The sequence below is a fragment of the Typopeltis vanoorti genome, chromosome 23 (genome assembly GCF_054136105.1).
Source record: "Typopeltis vanoorti isolate ZY-2024b chromosome 23, IOZ_Tvanoo_1.0, whole genome shotgun sequence".
NCBI classification, from domain to species: Eukaryota; Metazoa; Arthropoda; class Arachnida; order Uropygi; family Thelyphonidae; genus Typopeltis; species Typopeltis vanoorti.
Window position 1 is genome coordinate 25,662,115 of NC_143571.1, and position 23,501 is coordinate 25,685,615.

A 23,501-nucleotide genomic window follows, 5' to 3' on the forward strand; every position below is an offset into this window, starting at 1 on the left:
GGTCAGCAATAAAAAGACAAAGACAATGAAAATAGGCAGAATCATTGAAAATGTCAACTGTGTTGTGAATGGAGAACCTGTGGAACAAGTAAAACATTTCAGCTACTTAGGCACGATTTTTACTGAAGATGGTAAATTAAATATAGAAATAGACAACAGAATCAGCAAAGCTGGTATGGTGGGAAGTCAATTGAATAAATTCATATGGAGTAAGAGAGAAATTAGTCAGAACACTAAACTAGCTGTATACAAGACAGTGTTCAAACCAGTTTTAACTTATGGATCTGAGAGCTGGGTCAGAAGTAAAACACTTGACCAAAGTCTAGTCTCTAGTCAGGACTCTCATATCTGCTATCCCTGCAGATATGAGAGTCCTGAGAAAGATTCGAGGCGTGAACAGATGGCATTAATGGCAATATCATATTAAAAATGAGGATATTAGGAAAGAACTTGACATTGTCAGCATCCAGGAATGCGTTAGCAGAGCTAATCTCAGGTGGTATGGTCATTTAAATAAAATGGGAGAGGAAAGATTAGCAAAACAAACGTTCTTTGCCAGGTTGGCAGGAAAACGACCCAGAGGAAGACCAAGATATAGGTGGATTGATACGGTACAAAGTGCCTTAGACGATAGAAATATAAGATCTGATAATGTTGGAGTCTTGACAAGTAACAGACGGATTTGGAGGAAAACTGTAGATAGGAAGTTAGTAATGATGTAATTTTTTCATGTAATACTGTCATACCCTGTACACCCCTTGAGGGTACATGGCAGGAATTTGATGATGATGATGATGGATCTAAGGAACAACAAGTATCCATGCATTTATGTAGTGCAGCTGAGAAGTTAAACTATGCATTTTTTTTAATTGATATAGTTTATTGAGAACAACTATTAAATATATTAAAGATGATTAATGAATACTTACCTTGATGGTCATATCCACTTTTCAGAAATCTTGTTTGGTCTCCACCATATGCATTGTCAAGTTTTTGTCTTTCACCTTCTCTGTTGAATCCATTTTTATCAAAACCATACCTAAATATTATTATTTTATTATTAGCACTTATTCCAAGATTTTCGGATGAATAAACTCGATCACTGAAATAATTTCATCCCCCTTATTTCTAATACTTCTGGCATTTATAAACAAACACAGCAGTTCATTTTTAGGTCTATAGCCAGTCCAATCCAAGGGATAGGACTGGCTATAGACTATATATAGGACTGTTTCCCCTGTCACCTGTTTTTTCCTGCCACAATTGCCCAATCACCTTTATCACCACTTACCATATATACGAGGTGTAGCTATTAAATAATGAGACAAGGTGTGCTGTGAATCATTTACTCATAGCAGTGGGATGCGTATGTGCCGTGAATGACCTTGAAGGTTCTAGAAGCAGTTGAGATAAGCATCGTTCGCAGTCTCTCATAGTTAGTCTGTGGGCAGTTATTTATTTGAAGTCTTGTGAAGTCGCTTTTCCAGAAACAAATTTGCACTGACATCATGGAACGGCTGACAGTAGAGCCTGACTTGCATGAGAGGATCATCACATGTGATGAGACATGGATTTTCCAGTACAATCCAGAAACAAAAAGACAACCGATGCATTGGAAAATTCTCATGTCACCAAGAATGAAAAAAGCAAGAATGAGCAAGTCAAAACTGAAGGCAATGCTGATTTTTTTTTTTTTTTTTTTTTTTTTTATATCAATGCCATGGTAATGGTTGAATGGGTACCAGAGGCTCAGACAGTTAACCAACGTTATCATCCTTAGGTTCTGGCCAAACTGAGAGAACAAGTAAGGAAGAAGAAGAGACCTGATCTATGGAAGAACAATTGGATTCTCTATCAGGACAATGCTCCAGCCCACAGTGCACTGTCTGTAAAGTGGTATCTGGCTGATAAGAAGATTCGAGTGTTGGACCGTCCACCTTACTTGCTAGACTTAGCTCTATGTGGCTTTTAACTTTTTCCAAGGTTGAAATCTGCATTGAAGGGCACCCATTTTCAGACAGTGAATGAGGTAAAGGAGAAAACAGCAGTGCTACTAAAGCAGATAACACCTGATGACTTGCAGCACTGCTTCCGACAATGGAAAATGCAATGCTGTATAGATAGAGGAGGGGGGAGTATGTTGAAGGGGATAACAATTAAGTTGTTCAATTGTATTAATAAACCACAATTTTGCAACCAGTCTCATTATTTAAAGACACACCTCATATATCTGTTCCGTCTCAACCTTCCCATCCACATCGCAATATACTCCATCTTCATACAAGCATTCACTGCCACTTTCCACATCCACTCTTCCAAGCCATGTCTCCCTGTCCTCCGAGCTCCACCCCATTTTCCTGTTCTCTTTTCATCTCTCACACTACTACTGTTTCTGTTGCCAAGCACTTCTGTCACTTCTGTACCACTCTCCTGATTTTTCCTTTCATCTCTTTCTTCTGATCTTGCACGCATCACACACACTGTACTTCCACACACTGTACAAAGCCATTGAAATGCAATCTATTTTTTTCATTTCATTCCAATAATTTCATTCTTCCCTCAAATACATGCCATACATGCACAAACTGCACTCTGTTCTCCTCACACAGCTCCACTAGCATACCATTCATGATTTTGGCTCTCCGCTGCAACTCAACATCATCATACCATAGCAACACACTGACAACCTTTCCTACTACACTGTTATCTTTCACTCTTCTCAATAGTCTCCTGATATTCGTCCTCGCATCCTTCTTATATCCACTTATATAATTTGTCCCCACAATCACGACTAACTCTCTTGCTCATTTCCTCCTCATGTCCAAGGCCTTAATTATCTTGCTCATTCTCCCACTGGATAGCAGACCTTATGGACTTTCTCAGTAACTAGTACTGTTATTATGCAGTCCCCATATATTGCTATCCTGGAATCACTCATCAATTCTTTTACTCCTTTTTCTTTCATTCTTTTCTCTTGCACACTTTCATTAGTTTCCACTTAGATGTCTAGCATTACTCCACATATTCCTCATTTCATTTTTCAATTTCAATAACTGTTTCATTAAATCTTGCATTTGGATAATTTCACTCTCTATCACTCTCACAATCTCGCTACCGCTTGTTCCGCTGCATCATACTTCTGTTTCCAGTCATACTTTTTTAATGTTTGTCCTAAGGCCTTGGATGCTCATGAAGGAAGCACTTTTAAAAATCTTGCATTAAATTTTATTGATATTTTTGCTTTTTTTTAATGTATTTCTGTTATTTTGAGCAATTTATTGCATTTTTGGATACTTTTTGGGATTTTTTGTTGTCTTTTGTTTTTTTATTATTATTATTAAACAAGATCTCATGGAGTCAAAGACTCATCTAGGAGGTCCTTTTATCTTACACACACACATCTCATCATACCGTGTCTTAAACACATTCAAACTACTTGCAGACACCACGCTCTCAGGCAAGGCATTCCAATCACTCACAACTCTGCACGAAAAAAACCTGCCTCTCACTCCCTTACTCACACCCTCCTTATACAGTTTCCAGGGATGACCTCTGGTTCTCCCCTGATCTCCCACAATGGAAGTATGGAAGTATAGTTGTTTTTTTATAACTGCAGTAACACTATTACTTATTATATTATATTTTATGGTTGAAGCAAAGCTGGAAAGCTATAGTGTAGGGGCATGCAATGGGGATGAAGGATTTGTGAATAAAAACTTGCACAAGGAATGAACAAGCTCTGGTCCAAGTACGGCCTCAACAGTCATTTCTGCATGCTGTTATATTCAAGTTTTCAGAGTAAGTAGCAACAGAAGGATAACAGCTGATCATGACTTTTGACATATTACCATCAGATTCAGTCCCATGTACTATCTAGTGACTAGCCTACAGAAATCACTTTACTTCTGTATCCATGAATGTAAGAGGTGCTCACTCCTAGTTAATTAATTACAGCATATTGAATATGCCTAGCAAAGCCATGACATGCCTACATGTGTGACAGAAGCAGGGAAGAGGGAACAAAAGAAACCAGAGACCCTACTCTAGAGATGAAACATGGCAATAGCCACTTCCTGCCTCCAATAAGTAGGGCAGTGATGTTTTGCAAGATGATGAAAATCATCTTCCTCCTACAGGTCTTTGGAATTTCCTCCAACTAAGTAAGACATTTTCTAAATGCTTCATTGTCATTTTCCATTTAGAGAAAGCCTATAATACAGTGATACATACGTATATTAACAATCACATGCACGTAACATAGCCCAACAATATGATAATTTCAGAACAAGTATAAGATTATTTGCTTCAGTGATACAGTTTCCAGTGAGCTTGACTATCTATACCACAATTTTTAAACTAATGGCCACAGCTACCATAAAATTGCAAATAATTAGATTGATAAAATACTTCACCCCCCCCCTCCTTTTCTTGGCACACTAGATCATAGCAAAGTTTTCCTCCTCTCACAGATCTGGGGTACTTCTGAAAAGATAGCCAAAATGTCATGGTACAAATAAACAACACTTAAATAACACGGTATAGTGATATCACTCACCAGAGTACATGGTTTGGCTCATCAAGGAGTATATAAAGTGCAATGCATGTTAGTCCCAACATGCAATGTATGTTGTATGTCCCAATTATGTTAACATAATTGGGACATACAAGAACTGTTCATGCATACTCAAACACCATAAGAAATATATATGCTATCATTATTATGTAAAGGAGATCTGGCAGACCATGCTTGGATAATCTTTCTCATAGGCTCACACGGAGGAACAATACTACACTGAAGATATCATTAATTGAAAGACTGCTTTTGGAGTTGGCAGTAGTGAAGCCACTTCTAATCTCAATAAATATGGTTGCATTAATTTATCCAAAGTTTTCGAGGCTGCAATTATTGAAGAAGAGCCTAAAAGCTTCATAGGGGAATATTAAAAATTCATCCTTATTTCATACTCTTATTTACAGAAATTTAGAAAGTTTTGTAAATACAACTTTCTAAAGGAAACACCTTTTATTAATACTTTTAGGTTTCACTGGCATGACAGTTGTTTTCAACTGTTGGTTCTCACCTGAGACTAGTCACAAATCTTACCTTCAGAGGATACTTGATAGGTTTTTTTTAAATTTCTCACAGTTTTGGATATAATTTTTTCTACTATGTATACTTTCTTCTATATGTCTTTTACTATGCAGAATCGTTTCCACTGTGTACTTGGTTATATTATTATTATTATTCAGGCCTCCATGGAGTCAAAAGACTCATCATGGGAAGTCCTTCCTAGGAAACACAAAGTCTATTCATACCACTCCTTGAACTTATTGACTGTTTGCACTCTCGCCACTCTATCAGGCAACGTTCCAATGTTCAACCACCCTCCATGCAAAGCAACCACTCCTCACTTTCTTGCTCACAGCTTCTTTTCATAACTTCCAGGGATGGCCCCTTGTCATCGCTCCTTCCTGCTTTTTCACCAAGCAAAAGACTCCCCAGTGTCAACCCTGTAACTATAAGTGTTTTTGTTCTTGATGCTGGTTTGAATTTATTTAAATATCAGCAGACTTAATAAATTCCTAGTTTATTTTGTCCATATTTAATACTGTATTGTGAACTAATATCATTAAAAAAAGATATGCCAGTAAACATGAATTCAGTCTAATTTAAATGTAATAAAATTTGTAAAAACTTTCATATTTCACAAGAGATCTGATTAACAATATTCCCTTTTGCAAACCAGCCTTGATAAATGTGATATAACTCAAAACTTTTTTTTTTTTTTGCAATTTTATTCTGTATTACTATCAGCTTTGAATTTCGTAACCAAATTATGTTTCATTATCTGTCATTTATAACTGATTAATTGCTTGAAAAGTAGCATACCTATCGTATCCCTCCTTGTCATAGCCATAAAGCCTTTCTGTGTAAAGTGGAATTCTCCAACAACAAGCACCAATCATGCAGTGTACACGGCAATCATAGAAAGAATTAAAATTGTTACTATTACCATGGCATCCAGTATAAGTAAATGGAAGACATTCACTAGTCTGATAATCATAGAACCATCTTTGCAGTTGCTGTGTACATGTATCTGAAAGTCGGAAAAATTATAGATTCATGTTCAATGAATGGTCATGTCAATTTTAGAATTATAAAAATTGCTTATTTATATTAAACTTCTAAAAATATTAAGGCAAACAAATGTTTTTTTTATGTATTGAAAATATGATGTGGTGATAAATATAATATATAATATATTAGTATGTGTGTGTGTGTGTGTGTGTGTATAGGAGCCTGTGTAGCTCAGTAAAAGTGGTGTTTGTACTCTACGGTGCTTGACCGTACGAAGAAAGACTAGTTCGAATCTAGTCACCAACTAGAGGAACATTTTCTAAGCGTTTTTTTGACCGGTTCCCAAGTTAGTCGATCTCTGGCACGGGCAAGCGGTTTTTCCTCCCAGAAACTTAGGTTTTTCGTCTCATAAACTCAAGAAAATTGGCCGTCTAACCCACAGGATTTTCAGACATTTAAAAAAAAAAAAAATATTGTGTTAGGGTTAGGGACCACGAGATGGCGGCACTTGCTAGCCACCTTCTTCACTGCATACCGATTACTTAGTGATAGCCTTGGGCTAGCTATCTCTGATTGGCTATCAGTGGAGATTGAACTGCCCACTCAGTCTCCAAAAGTTAGATAGGGCTAAAAGGCCTCACCTACTCCCTATACAGGAACAAAAAGATGTTAAAAAGGTGATTTTTTTTATACATACATACATACATATATTTTTATTTTATTTTATTTATTCATTTTTTTTTTTGAGACAGATTAAATGACTATAAGCTGAGAGATAAAAAATAGAAATACTATTTTAATTTAAATAAAGCACACAACTTTTAAAGAGATCCTAAAAGTTTCTTCTTAGAAGACTTCTTCAGGTGCATAACACGAGGGAACTACCAACAAACATTAAGAGAGAAAAATCTATACATAAAAGCTTCAACATATTAACGTCTGAAGTCATCCTGTGTATCTCTTCATTGTTAGGCATGTGCATACATTCAAGGGTTCGTGAATACCAAAGTTGGATAGCAGTGCAATGACAGTCTGAGAGATTATAGCTGAGGTTAGTGTTGAGATGTACTGGATGGAGGATGATTCTTTAGGTTGTACAATTCTTCTTTCCAGTTCATCATAGCATCTAAAGATATTTTATGATTTGTCCCACATGACATGATGATGGAGTTTTCACTCCCTCCTCTGTGAAGAAGAAGAAGATATCAACAAAGAACTTCAATTTCTTCTTGCAACCTTTCAGCAAAATGGTTATTCAAAACAAACAGTTAATAAGCTACAATTCAATCCACATCCTTATCATGTTGAAGATAGAAATAGTGAAAAGGGCTCCATATATCAGTTCTGTTTTGCCAAAATTAGCTAAAGTTTTCAAAAAATATAACATCGAGAAGACGTCATTCACTCTCTACTTAAACTCTGTTCCTTGCTCAGTATGCCCAAGCAAAAACATAATAACCTGAAATATCCTGTGGTTTATCATCTTTGGTGCGACTGTAACATGCCTTAATTTGGCCAGACTGAAAAATCAATTGAATTATGTCTAGAGGAACATAAAAGTGATGTCCCAAATGGCAGAACTAGAGCAAGCACTATGTCGAACCATGTCCTGAATTCTGCTGAAGCTAATGATGAAAACTTTATCATTCATCCAGTCATGTGGAAGAAATCGAAAAATATCTTTTATGGGAGATTCTAAAAGAAAATGAACAAATCATTACAATTTGATGAAATATGGAGTTAAAGGGTTTTAAGATATGTTCTTTCTTGTGGTTATTATTATTATTATCATTATTATTATCTGACCTCCATGGAGTCAGAGACTCATCATGGGAGGAAGGGACTTACTTTTATCAACATGTCTATGCCAATCCTGATGTGTGCTGGCATTTAAATAATGGATTATGATCTAAATTAACTTCCTTATTTCATTTCCTTTTCAGCACAAACAAGAATGTAACAGATAGGTAAAAGATCACAAAGTAACATAAAGTCATTATCTCTTTTACTCATATCTGCCTCCAGAAAGGATCTAGTTCCAATAACATGCATTCATTCTGCTCATTTCATTTCAATGAACCAAACAAACAAATAAAAAAAAAAACAGTTGCTTTAATGTCAGTTGCTGATTTTTCAAGGTGTTCATCAGAACTTTTACATCTTTATACCTTTACCCATCTCATATATACACACATATAATACACACGCACACACACAGTATATAATATACAATGGGTTCCAGTGATGTTTGTGGATATTTCATCAGTGAATGAGAGGTATGATAGGTATTGTGTGAATGATGGGTCTTGACTTCTGGAAATATTTGTATAATAATAATATAAATGAGAAATTTGGGATCATCTTAAAAGTATTTACTAAGTAGACTTTTAAAAGAATCTGAAGGAATTTAAGAGACAGAAAAAACATAAAACACCTCTCTCCATCCCCATGCTAATTTGAAACTTTCGATGCTAAGTTTTTTTGCATGTGTGACATATCTGCCACAATATAAGTAGAGTTTGTACAATACTTGATGATTATGTAAATCAGAATGAAGCTATACCAATTTAGATATACAGTTTCCAAAAGAGAATGCTGGTATTTTACATGCATCTCTTTCTCAAAACAAACTGATGATAGCTGCCTAACCTAACTAAAGTTTTGTGTGCAAGTATAGTCATTCCATTTTTTAATCAGTAAGATCAAAAAGGCAACAGTTGATATTGCTATGTGGGTTCATAAAATTCAAAATTTCAGTCAGTGATTTGTGTGTGTAATGAGATAGGTAAATCACTTTGATTAATCTGCCAAATGATAAATGCATCAAATAGTAGTGCAATCAATTTTAAAAAATGACATTGCTGTTGTTGTTATCATTATTATTATTATTACATCAACTTCCAATGAGTTGGCAATCTCATCATTGGAGGGTCCACTTAATTAGCAACATATCTATCATACTAAACTTTGGATCATTTACAATCAGCTCACCTTTACACAACTTCCAGGGATAGTCTCTTGTTCTACATCTCTCACACTCCAATCAAAACCAGGGAAACTAGAGATATCAGGGAGAATGAAATCAATTGTGATAAATGAGTACAGTATAGCATGTGTACAGTAATCATTATGCAATGCTGAATGAGATTTCACAGGTTTCCAATTTGAATGGGTTGGTAATGAAATTATACAAGGGTAACTATGGATAAAAGGGATGTTTGTTGAAATGCATATACATGAATGCAAGAAATATCAAGAATAAGGGTGAGGATTTTTTGGTGTTGGTAAGTTCAACTTGGCCAAAAATTACAGGCATCAGTAAGACCTGGTTGACTGAAAATGATATATTACAAGGATAGAATGGAAAATGTATCATATTTTCAGGGAGGATAAAAGGAACAGGACAGGAGGTGAGGTATTGCTGATGACAGCTGCAGAATTACAACCAATAAAATTAGAAGTTAAAGAGGATTTTAGGTCTGACAAAGATGGTTCATTTGAAGCTATCTGATGTGAGTTAAGGTAGATAGGACAAATACATTGTTGACTGCTGCTATAGACAAGGGAGAGGGTCCCCAGGAAAATGTAGATTATTATTATGTGATATATCGGCAGATTAGCACAATGAGTGTGGGCCAAATAATTATTATGGGAGACTTTAACTATGAGGATATCGATTGGAGGGAGTAAAGAGGGCATGGAAAGATGGAAGTGGGATTTATACAGTTGCTAAATATGATCGGCCACATCTTGACTACTGCGCACAGATTTTGTCACCTGGGTTTCCTGGGGAACATGAGGTGGTCAAGAGGATTCAAATAGGAGTGACCAAGATGGTGACAGGTCTGTGGAATACTCCTTATGAGGATAGGTTGAAGGTTTGTGGGTTACAAAGTTTAGCTGAGGTGGATAAGATGGGACATGATAGAAACTTTTAAGATAAAAAGTTTTATAAAATTGATGCAAGTGAAATGTTTCAATATATGACAAATAGAGAACTAGGGGCCATCCATGGAAGTTATGTAAAAGTGTGGTTAGTAGGCCATGTGTAGAGGCTTAAGTGCTGTGAGGACATTATGTTGGAGGTTTAATGGATATTTTACAACACTCAAAAAGAATTAAAATAGAATTTAATACTTCCTATATTTTGTCCTAGTCACTAGGACATCTACGGGGATTACAAAGACAATTAATGTAACATGCACACAAAAACTTACAATGATTGTAAGTTTTTGTGTGCATGTTACATTAATTGTCTTTGTAATCCCTGTAGATGTCCTAGTGACTAGGACGAAATATAGGAAGTATTAAATTCTATTTTAATTCTTTTTGAGTGATGTAAAATATCCATTAAACCTCCAACATAATGTGGTTAGTAGGGATGTGCAGATCAGATTTTTTGTGTGGAGAGTGGTGAGTGAGTGGAATGGATTGCCAGAATTGGTTGCAAGTTCCCTTACAGTGAATGGATTCAAGAGTATGATAGGATTTGTGTGTTATGATGGTTGATTTGAGTCTCCTGTAATGAGTCTCCAGACTCCAACAGGATTCAAATGGAGATGTTGTAAAATAATAATAATAATTTTATAATCCACTTAGTATTAATTTGGTAAAATTCTTTAAATAACATAATGTCTCTATCATATCACCTCTTTTTCATTTTTATCCACAAAAATCTCCAATCTACATTCTTTCAACCTATTTGTGTAACCTTACAGAGTCCTGATATTACCTTGGTCATTAATCTCTGGACTCTCCATATTGTTTCCATATCATAATGAAAACTAGGTGACCAAATATGAGTATAACAGTCCATGTGTGATATAACCAATGTCTTACACAGTGGTGGTAGCATCACAAATTCCTTATCCCAACTTGTCACTTATCATAGCAGCAATACAATGTGCAGTTTTGCATTGTGCCCTCTGAACTTTAATCCATCTCCCCAGATCCTGAATTGCATCCACTTCCTGAAGAATAGTTTCACTAATAGAGTACACAGCCTTATTATTATTATTTATTATTAAACAAGACCTCATGGAGTCAAAGACTCATCTAGGAGGTCCTTTTATCTCACACACATCTCATCATACCGGGTCTTAAACACATTCAAACTCCCTGCAGACACCACACTCTCAGGCAAGGCATTCCAATCATTCACAACTCTGCACGAAAAAAACCTACCTCTCACTCCCCTACTCACACCCTCTTTATACAGTTTCCAGGGATGACCTCTGGTTCTCCCCTGATCTCCCACTATTCGCTGTAGAACTTCTCCACCATTGATCCTATAGCAACCCCTTACCAACTTGTAGGTCTCTATCATATCTCCCCTCTTCCTTCTCTCCACTAGTCTCTGCAAATTACATCTTTTCAATCTTTCCTCATACTCGACATTCCAGAGGTCAGAAACTACCTTAGTCAGTCGCCTTTGGACCCTTTCCAACATCTCTTCATCCTTCTGAAAACCAGGTGACCAAATCTGGGCACAATAGTCCATGTGTGGCCTAATCAAAGCCTTATACAATGGAACAAGAATCTCCCTACTTCTACATGTCAGTGTCCTCCTCATCATTCCCATTAGTCTTTGTGTTGTCTTCACAATTTTGGCGATGTGACCCCTAAATTTTAGATCCTTATCCACTATCACTCCCAGATCTCTTATTTCCTCTACTTCCAACAATATATTTTCACCAAGCATAAATTCTGCATCCCATCTTTGTTTTCCAAATTTTAAAACCTTACATTTTGCAACATTGAACTCACATCCCCATTTGCTTGCCCAATCACTCAATTTATTCAAGTCTTCTTGCAAGGCCACAACATCTTCACTACTCTTTATGGTTCGTCCCAACATTTTCATCATCTGCAAACAACTGAATATCTCCATCCAAATCTTCGCCAATATCATTAATATACAAGTTAAATAGTAATGGCCCCAAAACAGATCCCTGAGGCACTCCACTAGTGACTCTCCTTTTCCTGGATATTGCACCCCCATACACAACTTGTTGATACCTATCAGATAGCCAGTCTCCAATCCAATGCACTAATCTAATATCCAACCCCATCTGCTCTAGTTTGACTGTCAACTTATCATGAGGCACTCTATCAAAAGCTTTTGCGAAATCCAAGTATATTACTGTGTATCCTTCTCCTCTGTCCAAGGAAGCAGTCACTTTATTGTAATAAGTAAGTAGATTACTAAAACACGACCTCCCTTTAGCAAATCCATGCTGTCCATCAAAGATTATACCATTGTTGTCAACCCAACTCTGGATCCTAGTTCTCACAAGCTTCTCCAACAACTTAACCACAACACCTGACACACAGATAGGCCTATAGTTTGATGCTTGAGTTCGATCACCTCCTTTATGAAGTGGCACAATCTTGCCCTCCTTCCACTCTTTAGGGACTTGACCAAGTGCAAGACTCGTATTAAAAAAATATGTCAAGGCAGGTGTCAACTCTCTGGCACATTCCTTCAGAATACGCGGTGATATATTATCAAGTCCCACAGCCTTATTTACATCTAGTTTACTCAACTCCCCAAACACCTCTTGCTCACTTACAGTCAGTCTCTCCTCCCCATCATCAACTGCTCTTAATCTCTCCATGAAGTCACATTCACAAGATTGAAAGATCTTTATGAACTGCTCATTAAGTATCTCCACCACACATTCTGCAACAGCTGTCTTTATACCATTTCCTCCAATCAATGTCATCCTTCCATAATCATTCTTTCTTTTGCTGGCTACATATCGAAAGAACTCCCTAGGATTCTTTTTAGCTTCATTAGCTAACTGCTGTTCATACCTCTCTTTAGCTACTCTCACCAACCAAGTCACTCTCCTTGCCTGGTCTTTGTAGAACTCATGAAATTGGTTACTTCCACTTCTCTTATGCTGCCTCCACAATGCCCTTTTTCTCTGTATTGCATGCTTAATCTCTTTATTCATCCATCTCACACCTAACTTATTTAACCTTCTCACCCGTGGTATACATTTAGACATTGCATCCACTAAATATTTTTTGAAAATCCCCCAAGCTGCATTGATCTCTTTTCCAGCTAACTCCTCATTCCATGCTACACCTGCAAGCTGTCTCCTGAGCTCTTCATAATCACCCCCCTTGTAGTTCCACATATACCCTTTTTTCACAGGGGTCCTTGCACTGCTGGCAACCACCCAAGTAATCACCTCATGGTCACTTTCGCCAATTGGTGGATGATTTGATACCTCATTGATAATTACATCCTCCGATGAGATGACCAAATCCAAGACCCTTAATCCTCTTGTGCCCTCTGTTACATACTGTCTGAGGTAGTTATCCCTCAAAAACTCAAGAAACTCATTTCCTTTACTTCCAGTTGCTATCTCTTCATTCCAATCTATATTGCCATAATTAAAATCACCCATAATGATCATCCTTTTCTTATTTGCTTGGCTTATTTGACTATACATTTCACTATCACCACCATCCACATTACCAGGTCTATAACAACATCCCACCAAGTATTTGAATCTATTCACCTCTATCTCACACCATACTGCCTCAAAACCACTGGCCCCATTTCCCCCTTCCATCTCTACCTTGTATGGACATAACTCTTTCTCTATCATCAATAGCACTCCCCCTCCCTTTTTACCCCTTCTATCCTCACGAAACACATCATACCTTTCCATCTCTATTCCTGTCAGGATGTCATCCTCATCTAACCATGTCTCACTTATTCCGACAATCTCTGGGTGCACAGACGCAATTAGTGCAACCATTTCATCCGCCTTGTTTCTTATACTTCTAGCATTGGTATACAAACACAACAACTCATTTCTGGATCTACAGCTAGTTCCACTGATACCACTCACTCGATGTGATCTCTCCATGCTGGACTGGGGCCATTTCCCTTTCTGCTTCTTCATTTTAGAACCCTTTGCAATTCCATCTGTTTCCTTTTGATCCCTGATCATCCCATTACTTTCCTGCCTACACATTCTCTCACCTCCTCTTGGAGCATCCACCTTTCTCACGCTGTGTATCCCTGTCCACCCTGAGCCTCCCCGTTTCCCTGTTCCTCTTGCACACCCATTCTCTCATTATCTATACTCATACCACTCACTTCCACATTCATTTCCACTCCTTCAATCTCTCCTGTCTTACTCTCCTGCTCTTCCACATCACTCCCCTCTCGATCTGATTCATTCTCTCTATTCACTTCTCTACCTTCCAGCAGCAGTCTCTCCAAGCGACTCACACCATAACCACTCAAATGCAGTCCATCGCTCCCATACAGCTCACTTCGTCCCTCAAACTCATTCCACACATTAACAAACTCTACTCCCATCTCCTCACACATTTCAGCCAGAATATCATTCATAATCCTTGCTCTCCGCCTCATTTCACCACAATCATACCTAGGCAACACACTGACCACCCTTCCTGTCACACTATTCTCCTTTATCTTTCCAAGCAGTCTCCTGACATTCATTCTGACATGCTCCTTGTTCTCTCTCAAATCATTCGTACCAATTAATACAATTAACTCTTTTGCTCGTTCCCGCCTCATATTCAATGCCTCAATCACTCTACTCATTTTACCGCCTGGAAAACATACCTTGTGCATTTTATCCTCTAGCACACCTTTAATAATGGAGTCACCATACAATGCCACTCGCTCATCTTTTGTTAACTCTTTCATGCCATCATGATTTATTTTAATAGTTTTGACCTGCATTCTCTTAATTTCATTCCGCATCCATTTCATTTCTTGCTTCATCCAATCCAATTCACCTTCTGAACCTCGCGACACATTCACTCTATCATTAAATCTTTCTAACTTTCTAACTCTCGACCCTCTCTTCTCACTTTCCCTCTCATTCATCCTTCTTTGTTTCCGTACTTTCGGTCCAACATACGTCCAACTTTCACTGTCATTCTTCTCACTTTCACTCTCACATATCTTTCTTTGTTTCCGTACTTTCGGACTAACATGCGTCCAACGTTCGCTATCATTCTTCTCACTTTTACTGTCATTCATCTTTCTTTGGTTCAGTACTTTCGTTCCAACATGCGTCCAACTTTCGCCATCAGTCATTCTTTTTTCGCAATCATTCATTCTTTCGATTTTTTTTACTTGCGATTTCTGCACCACGCCATTTCTACTTTCATTCGTTCTCTCAATTTCGTTTCTTTCCGCCTCACTTTCGTCCCTTTTAACATCCGTTACGGTTGTCAAATCGCTCTTTTTCTTTTTTCCTGATTTTTTAACATTTTTTCGCCTGTCTTTCCCGCCATCCTCTTTCAAACGTGCACTCACGACACAATCGGTACTAGCACTTTCTGTTATCAACTTCATATTCGCATTCATCAATTCCTCGTTCAGGTCACATTTCGCACACACCCTTCTTCCATCCGCACTAAACATCCACAAATCATTTATGTAATCGAAGGAATACATATAACAGACCTCACACTTAACGAACCTACTGAAATCCAAATTAAAATCACTTATATCTCTGCACTCCAAAGTGCAGCAATTTGCATTCATTAACATCTGTAGCTAAAAGCCTATTCAGACCTTCATACTATCCTCAGGTCATTCGTACCTGCCTAGCAAAATTAGTGATAGTCTTGGCCAACTATCTCTGATTGGCTAACAGTAGAGTCGAGGTTGACTTTCCCCTTAATGTCTCTATAATATCACCTCTTTATATGAGACTAACAGTCCATGGTAGTCTCCAAAAAATTAGAACTAAAACAGCTTCACCTACTCCTTATGAAGAATAAAAGGCATCAGCAGATTTTTTTTTTGTTATTGTTGTTATTAATTTTCTTCTCAGTCTTTTTTAAGTTATCAAACCTAACAAGAATTTAGTGAAAAAAAAAAAAAAAAAAGGTGAGAAATGGAAAAGGATAGAAAGGGGGGGGGGGCAAGCATAAGACATATGCTTTCCCCCAATGAGATGAGATAGAGAGCTGATAACTATTATGATGGAAAAACTTCTATCATTATTATTATTACATGATGCCTTCAAGGAGTCCAAAGACTCATTGTGGGAGGGCACCTACTCTAGAACTCTGTCTCCACCAAGTAATCCACCAAATACATGAACCGCCATTACTATCATCTACACCAATGCCATCTGTTTCCCACCACCACAATTAGTATGTTTTGTCTGTAAATTGCATGTGTCTTCAAGCCAATCTGTCTGTATATTCTAGCCCATGAATGCCTAAGAAAAGATGTTCAATCCAAATTGGCAGTCTATTAATGTTCCTTAAATTCTAACATGGTGATATTCTCTGAAAAATCTAAAAAAATTAACACATATTATAGTAAATATAAGACTTATGCGTTATATATTTCGTTTAAATAGTGTATATAAGTCTTATATACACTGTTATGTATAGTGTATATAAGACTTATACATTACATATTTGTGGTAAACACAAATATATAGTGTATAAGTAATAGGTAAACACAAATATATACACTATATATTTGTGTTTACCTCCACATGAATTATAGAGGTAAACTCCCATGGCTTACTATTTTAAATTAAAATAACACTTGATGTTTCAACCTTTATCTCAAGGCCACCATCAGGACATATATATATATATATACACACTGAGAGAAGCAAATACATTAAAATACACTATAGTAAGTTATGGCAATTACTGCTATGGTCGACTGTTGACCCTAACCTGATCTCTAGTGAGGAACAAAAGAAAACAAGAAAAGATAAAAAATAAAATCATAAAAAGTAATAATTAAACACATAAATAAGTGAAACTATATCGAATGCTATTGGTTAGGGTTTAGTTAACTATGGTTTGGTTATTTTTAAGTTATTATTATTATTACAGGTATCTCCATGGAGTCAGTAGACTCATCGCAGGAGACCCAAACTATCAAAACAATATCTATCATATCTCTTCTTGAATTCATTTACAGATGAAGAACTCACAACTGAGTCAGGCAATGAATTCCACTCATTCCCCACCCTCCAGGTGAAAAACCTCGTTCTCACACTATTGTTAACCACACTTTTCCTTAATTTCCAGGGATGACCTCTTGTTCTTTCATCACTATCACACAGCTGAAACATTTCTCCTACATCAATCTTATAAAAACCTTTTAGTAACATAAATGTTTCCATCATATCCCCTGTTCTCTGCCTATCAACCAACCTCTGCAATCCACAAGCTCTCAATCTATCAATGTAGGGAGCATTTTTTACATCACTCACCAACTTAGTCACTCTCCTCTGAACCCTCTATGCAACCTCCACATCTCCAAGGAATTCAGGTGAGCAGACCTGAGCACAATAATCCAAATGTGGAAGTATCAATGCTTTATAAAGGGGAATAATAACTTCTTTATCTCTGGATGTTAGAGTATGTTCCTCAATAACCAAGCAATCCAATGTGTAATCTTGGACACCTTAGTAATGTGTCCCCTGAACTTCATCTCCCTATCTACCAACACCCTAAGTCCCTAGTCTCATCAATCTCTTGGAATACCGTTCCATCAATGTAGTACACAACTGGTAATCTTTTAATCCCAAAATGCATAACTTTACACTTTTCCAGATTGAACTGACATCCATTACCAGCTTATTTAAATCATCCTGAAAACTCTCAACATCAGCTTGATTTTTTATTGCACTACCCAACTTTGTATCATCAGCAAACAACTGAATATTTCCCTTTAAGTAATGTCCTATATCATTTAAGTACAAATTAAACAACAATGGCCCAAGCATAGAGCCCTGAGGCACACCAATGGTCACCTGCCTCATCCTGGACTCTGATCCTCCATACACCACCTTCTGCTACCTCTCCCTATCCATATCACCAGTTTAGTATCCATTCCCATTTGCTCCAATTTGCACAACAGTATTCCATGCAGTATCCTGTCAAAAGCCTTAGCAAAATCCAGAAGTACCACTGTGTAGCCATTTCCTTTGTCCAACTCAGATGTCATTCTATTATAAAAAACTAATAAATTGCTAAGGGCAGAATCGACCTTTAACAAAACCATGTTGGCCCCTATAGAGTATCATATCCCGATCCACCCATTCTTGAATTTTGTCTTTAACCAACTTTTCCAATACTTTTACCACCACTCCTAAGATGGTGATTGGTCTGTAATTAAGTACTGCAGTTTTAGAGCTACCTTTATGCAAAGGAACTACTTTGCTTTCATTTCACTCCCTAGGGACCATACCAGAGTTCAAACTTAAATTAAATAACCAGGTATGAGGCATTCACAATTCCTTTGCACATTCATGCAACACCCGAGCTGATATTCCATCTAAACCTACAGCAGTGTTGGCATTTAAATTTTGCAATATACTAAGTACCTCTGATTTCTTAACTTCAATTCTCACATTAGTTATTGTTACAGGTACAGAGATATTCTCACTTGGGTGATGGACTTCTGAAAAGTGATCACTCAGTAACTCTACTATTACATCTGAATTGGTCACCTCGATACCTTCTGAAGTCATTCTGCCTTTTACTTGCCACAAAGTGGAAGAACTCTTTGGGATTACCCTTTATCTCCTTGGCTAAGGTCTTTTCATAATCTGATTTAGCTTTTCTTACTATGCTGGTAACCTTCCTCGCTTGAGCCTTATACTGCTCATGGGTGTACTGATCACCTTTCTCCTCGTAAATTCTCCATAAAATTTTCTTTTTTTGCAGATCCAGCTTGATGCTACTACTTATCCATCTAATGCCCACCTTGTTTGTCTTCCTGACCATGGGGACACAATCTGATATTGCCTTCCTCAGATTTTATCCCATGTACTGCTAACATCTTTCCCCTGCAATATGTTCTGCCATGGGACTGCTGCAAGCTCACTCCAAAGCTTGTTATAATTGCCTAACCTGTAGTTTGGTATATATCCCTACTTAAGAGAGAAATCCATTTGCAACCTCCCAAATTAATATCACATGATCACTCTCACCAATTGGAGGTAACGAGGACACCTTACTTATGCATATATCTCCTGAACCAATGATCAGGTCCAACACTCTCACACCACGTGTCCCTTCAGTTATGTGCTGTTTCAAGTAATTATCTCATAGAAGATGTATAAATTCCATTTCTTTTCTGCAATGTGATATTTCCTCCTTCCAATTGATATCATCATAATTAAAATTCCCCCATAATAATCACTAACCCTGGATTCATTGCACTAATTGCTGATGCATGAATTCAATATCAACCATATACCCCCTGGCCTATAGCAGCAACCAACTGTATATTTGGTTGCGTTGGTCACTATTTCACACTAGACTGCCTCAAATGTACTATCATTCATATGTCTATCATCTTGATATACTACTTTCTTTGGCTGCAACTCATCAGCTATCATCAACAGTACTCCTCCCCCTGTTCTATCTTCTCTATCCTCCCTGAAAATACTGTACCCATCACATTCAATTCCAGTGACCACATTTTCTGCTGACAGTCAAGTTTCACTAATGCCTACAACTTTTGGTGAGATTGCATTGGCCCAAAATTCTTCCCTCTTATTTTGAATGCTTCTTGCATTTGTATACAAAAATTGCAGATTCCCTTTAGTTCTTGTACCAGCTTTAGAACGGATATACATGTCACTAATTTCAGTAGTCCCATTCCGATTTTTATCCCCTCTATTCTGCAATTTATTCCATGAATAAGGATCAAAAATTATACAATCACTGCTTAAGTTTCTCCCTCTTACACTCAACCTTTCCAATTTTAGTTTCCCTGCCCAATTACTTCAAATTGTTCAGAAAACAGTAACTTCTTCAATAGCTTATGACCTTCCATGTTCGGATGCAACCCACCTCTTGCATACAGCTGTCTTTTGCCTTCAAACACACTCCAGACATCAACAAATTCCAGACCTCTTTTTTTTGCACATTCTGGAAATCATATCATTCATTATCATCGCTCTTCTACTTAACTCATAACTGTCAAAACGAGGCAGTACACGCACTATCCTCCCATTGACACTTTTCTTCTTCATGATATCTAACAATGTTCTTAAATCTTTTGCTACCTGATTTATACTACCACTCAGGTCATTTGTACCCACCATAACTATCATCTTTTCTGCATCATGCCCTCTCTTTATTGCTAAAGCCACTCTCTATTGTTCCACCAGCCATCTCTCTTCATCTCCTGTAATAGAATGCATCCTTTTTTTTTTTATGCAGCATATGTATAATACCTAATTTTTGCAATATATATGATGCAAGGAAGAGAAACGTAGGTAATGTATGAGTGGGCTTATGGTATTTGCTAAAAGAGAAGCTCCCTCTGCTTTTTTTGAAATTAAAACATCTAGGAAAGGTAAGTTTCCTTAATTTTCAAATTACTATTAGGTTTGTTCAAATATATTATCTAGTGACCAGTCTGCGCAATAACCATTTTAAAGTTGCACCATTAATAAGAAGAAATGCTGAGTCTCTCCATGATGTCTGATGCAATTCTAAAAAATTTCCTTATTCATGATATTGCATGAATAAGGAAATAATAAACAGAGACTTTGCACTGTAATTCAAAATTCGTTTCTGGTCACTTCAAGTTTCCAATAGGCAAAGTGATTGTATAACACTGGATGAAGAAATTAATCTATCACCTAGTGATGCCTAATAACTGTTTAGTTTCCTCTAAAGAGTGTAGGCTTCACACTTTGACTCCACCCAACAATAGTTCTTCCCTAGATAGTTTCCTTCAGTCTAATGCCTGTTGGCATTAGATAAAGGAAGGTAAGCAGAGGATTTAGCTGCTGCAAATTGACTGGACTTCAGTGAAGCTCAGAATACATCACAGTGGTTCCAAAACATCAGTTACACCAATGTTTTTGACGTTTGAGATTTAGCCCCAGACAATGAAATTATTATTATTATTATTATCATTAAACAAGACCTCATGGAATCAAAGACTCATCTAGGAGGTCCTTTTATCTCACACACATCTCATCATACCGGGTCTTAAATACATTCAAACTCCTTGCAGACACCACACTCTCAGGCAAGGCATTCCAATCATTCACAACTCTGCACGAAAAAAACCTGCCTCTCACTCCCCTACTCACACCCTCTTTATACAGTTTCCAGGCATGACCTCTGGTTCTCCCCTGATCTCCCACTATTCTCTGTAGAACTTCTCCACCATTGATCCTATAACAACCCCTTACCAACTTGTAGGTCTCTATCATATCTCCCCTCTTCCTTCTCTCCACTAGACTCTGCAAATTACATCTTTTCAATCTTTCCTCATACTCGACATTCCAGAGGTCAGAAACTACCTTAGTCAGTCGCCTTTGCACCCTTTCCAACATCTCTTCATCCTTCTGAAAACTAGGTGACCAAATCTGGGCACAATAGTCCATGTGTGGCCTAATCAAAGCCTTATACAATGGAACAAGAATCTCCCTACTTCTACACGTCAGTGTCCTCCTCATCATTCCCAGAAGTCTTTGTGTTGTCTTCACAATTTTGGCGATGTGTCCCCTAAATTTTAGATCCTTATCCACTATCACTCCCAGATCTCTTATTTCCTCTACTTCCAACAATATATTCTCACCAAGCATAAATTCTGCATCCCATCTTTGTTTTCCAAATTTTAAAACCTTACATTTTGCAACATTGAACTCACATCCCCATTTGCTTGCCCAATCACTCAATTTATTCAAGTCTTCTTGCAAGGCCACAACATCTTCACTACTCTTTATGGTTCGTCCCAACTTTGCATCATCTGCAAACAACTGAATATCTCCATCCAAATCTTTGCCAATATCATTAATATACAAGTTAAATAGTAATGGCCCTAAACCAGATCCCTGAGGCACTCCACTAGTGACTTTCCTTTTCCTGGATATTGCACCCCCATACACAACTTTTTGATACCTATCAGATAGCCAGTCTCCAATCCAATGCACTAATCTAATATCCAACCCCATCTGCTCTAGTTTGACTGTCAACTTATCATGTGGTACTCTATCAAAAGCTTTTGCAAAATCCAAATATATTACTGTGTATCCTTCTCCTCTGTCCAAGGAAGCAGTCACTTTATTGTAATAAGTAAGTAGATTACTAAAACACGACCTCCCTTTAGCAAATCCATGCTGTCCATCAAAGATTATACCATTGTTGTCAACCCAACTCTGGATCCTAGTTCTCACAAGCTTCTCCAACAACTTAACCACAACACCTGACACACAGATAGGCCTATAGTTTGATGCTTGAGTTTGATCACCTCCTTTATGAAGTGGCACAATCTTGCCCTCCTTCCACTCTTTAGGGACTTGACCAAGTGCAAGACTCGTATTAAAAAAATATGTCAAGGCAGGTGTCAACTCTCTGGCATTCCTTCAGAATACGCGGTGATATATTATCAAGTCCCACAGCCTTATTTACATCTAGTTTACTCAACTCCCCAAACACCTCTTCCTCACTTACAGTCAGTCTCTCCTCCCCATCATCAACTGCTCTTAATCTCTCCATGAAGTCACATTCACAAGATTGAAAGATCTTTATGAACTGCTCATTAAGTATCTCCACCACACATTCTGCAACAGCTGTCTTTATACCATTTCCTCCAATCAATACCATTTCCTCCAAATCATGCAATATATACTTGATCATCTCCAGAATGTCTTCAGCCTTGTTTCAAGGTGAACTGAAGATAATTTATGGAAATTTGTAATAAAAGTCTCACATTTTGGAGTGATTCGAATTTCATTTCAATCTAATTAATTTAATGGCAAAAGAAAAAACAAATTTTTTTACAGTACAACTGTGATAGATGAAAATAATGTCATTATACCAAATGCTATTATTACTAAATTCACTCTTTATAATTGTTTATATGACTATTTTTTATTTTTTGGAGACAAGGATACTTGACTTATTTAGAAGCATATGCACACACACATGATAATATACTTACCACTTCCTGAATCCAAAGGAAGATAGCAAACTTGACTAGCATGATATTCACAAAATGGACCTTCAAAGCCTGGTGCACATTTACAGCTTATTAATTCAGGTTCATGAGGCCAGTGAGAAGGAATGCAGACTCCACCATTATTGCAAGGATTTGGGTTGCAGTGATCTACCGAAATAAAATATAATAATTATTAACATAATATTTTCATAATAATATTGTAGCAAAGGATGAAATTATTAAAATGCATTCAAAATTAATTATCGTATTTTTCGATAGATAACGCGCGTTATCTATACAAAAAAGTCTAAATTCATTAAAAATGAACATGTGCGGTATACATTTGAAAGGTATGAGAGGTAAATCAAATATAATAACAAAACTAAGGTAGAAGTATTACTTAATATTTATTGAACATTACACTATTCAAATCCAAAAAATTCTTCATCAGACTCAATACTGAAAGAA

General features: G+C 37.1%; 1 protein-coding gene across 3 annotated transcripts in view; it reads right to left on the reverse strand.

Moving 5' to 3' along the window:
• The window catches only part of LOC150093698 (kielin/chordin-like protein), a 1,333,292-nt gene that overhangs the window by 844,692 nt on the left and 465,099 nt on the right, over positions 1–23,501 (reverse strand). For all 3 annotated transcript variants that reach the window (XM_090412628.1, XM_090412627.1, XM_090412629.1), the window contains 3 exons: positions 23,037–23,201; positions 5,891–6,098; positions 930–1,039 (listed from right to left, as the gene is read on the reverse strand). In XM_090412628.1, the coding sequence (XP_090268754.1) occupies positions 930–1,039; positions 5,891–6,098; positions 23,037–23,201 (483 nt within the window). The remainder of the gene's footprint in view (positions 1–929; positions 1,040–5,890; positions 6,099–23,036; positions 23,202–23,501) is intronic.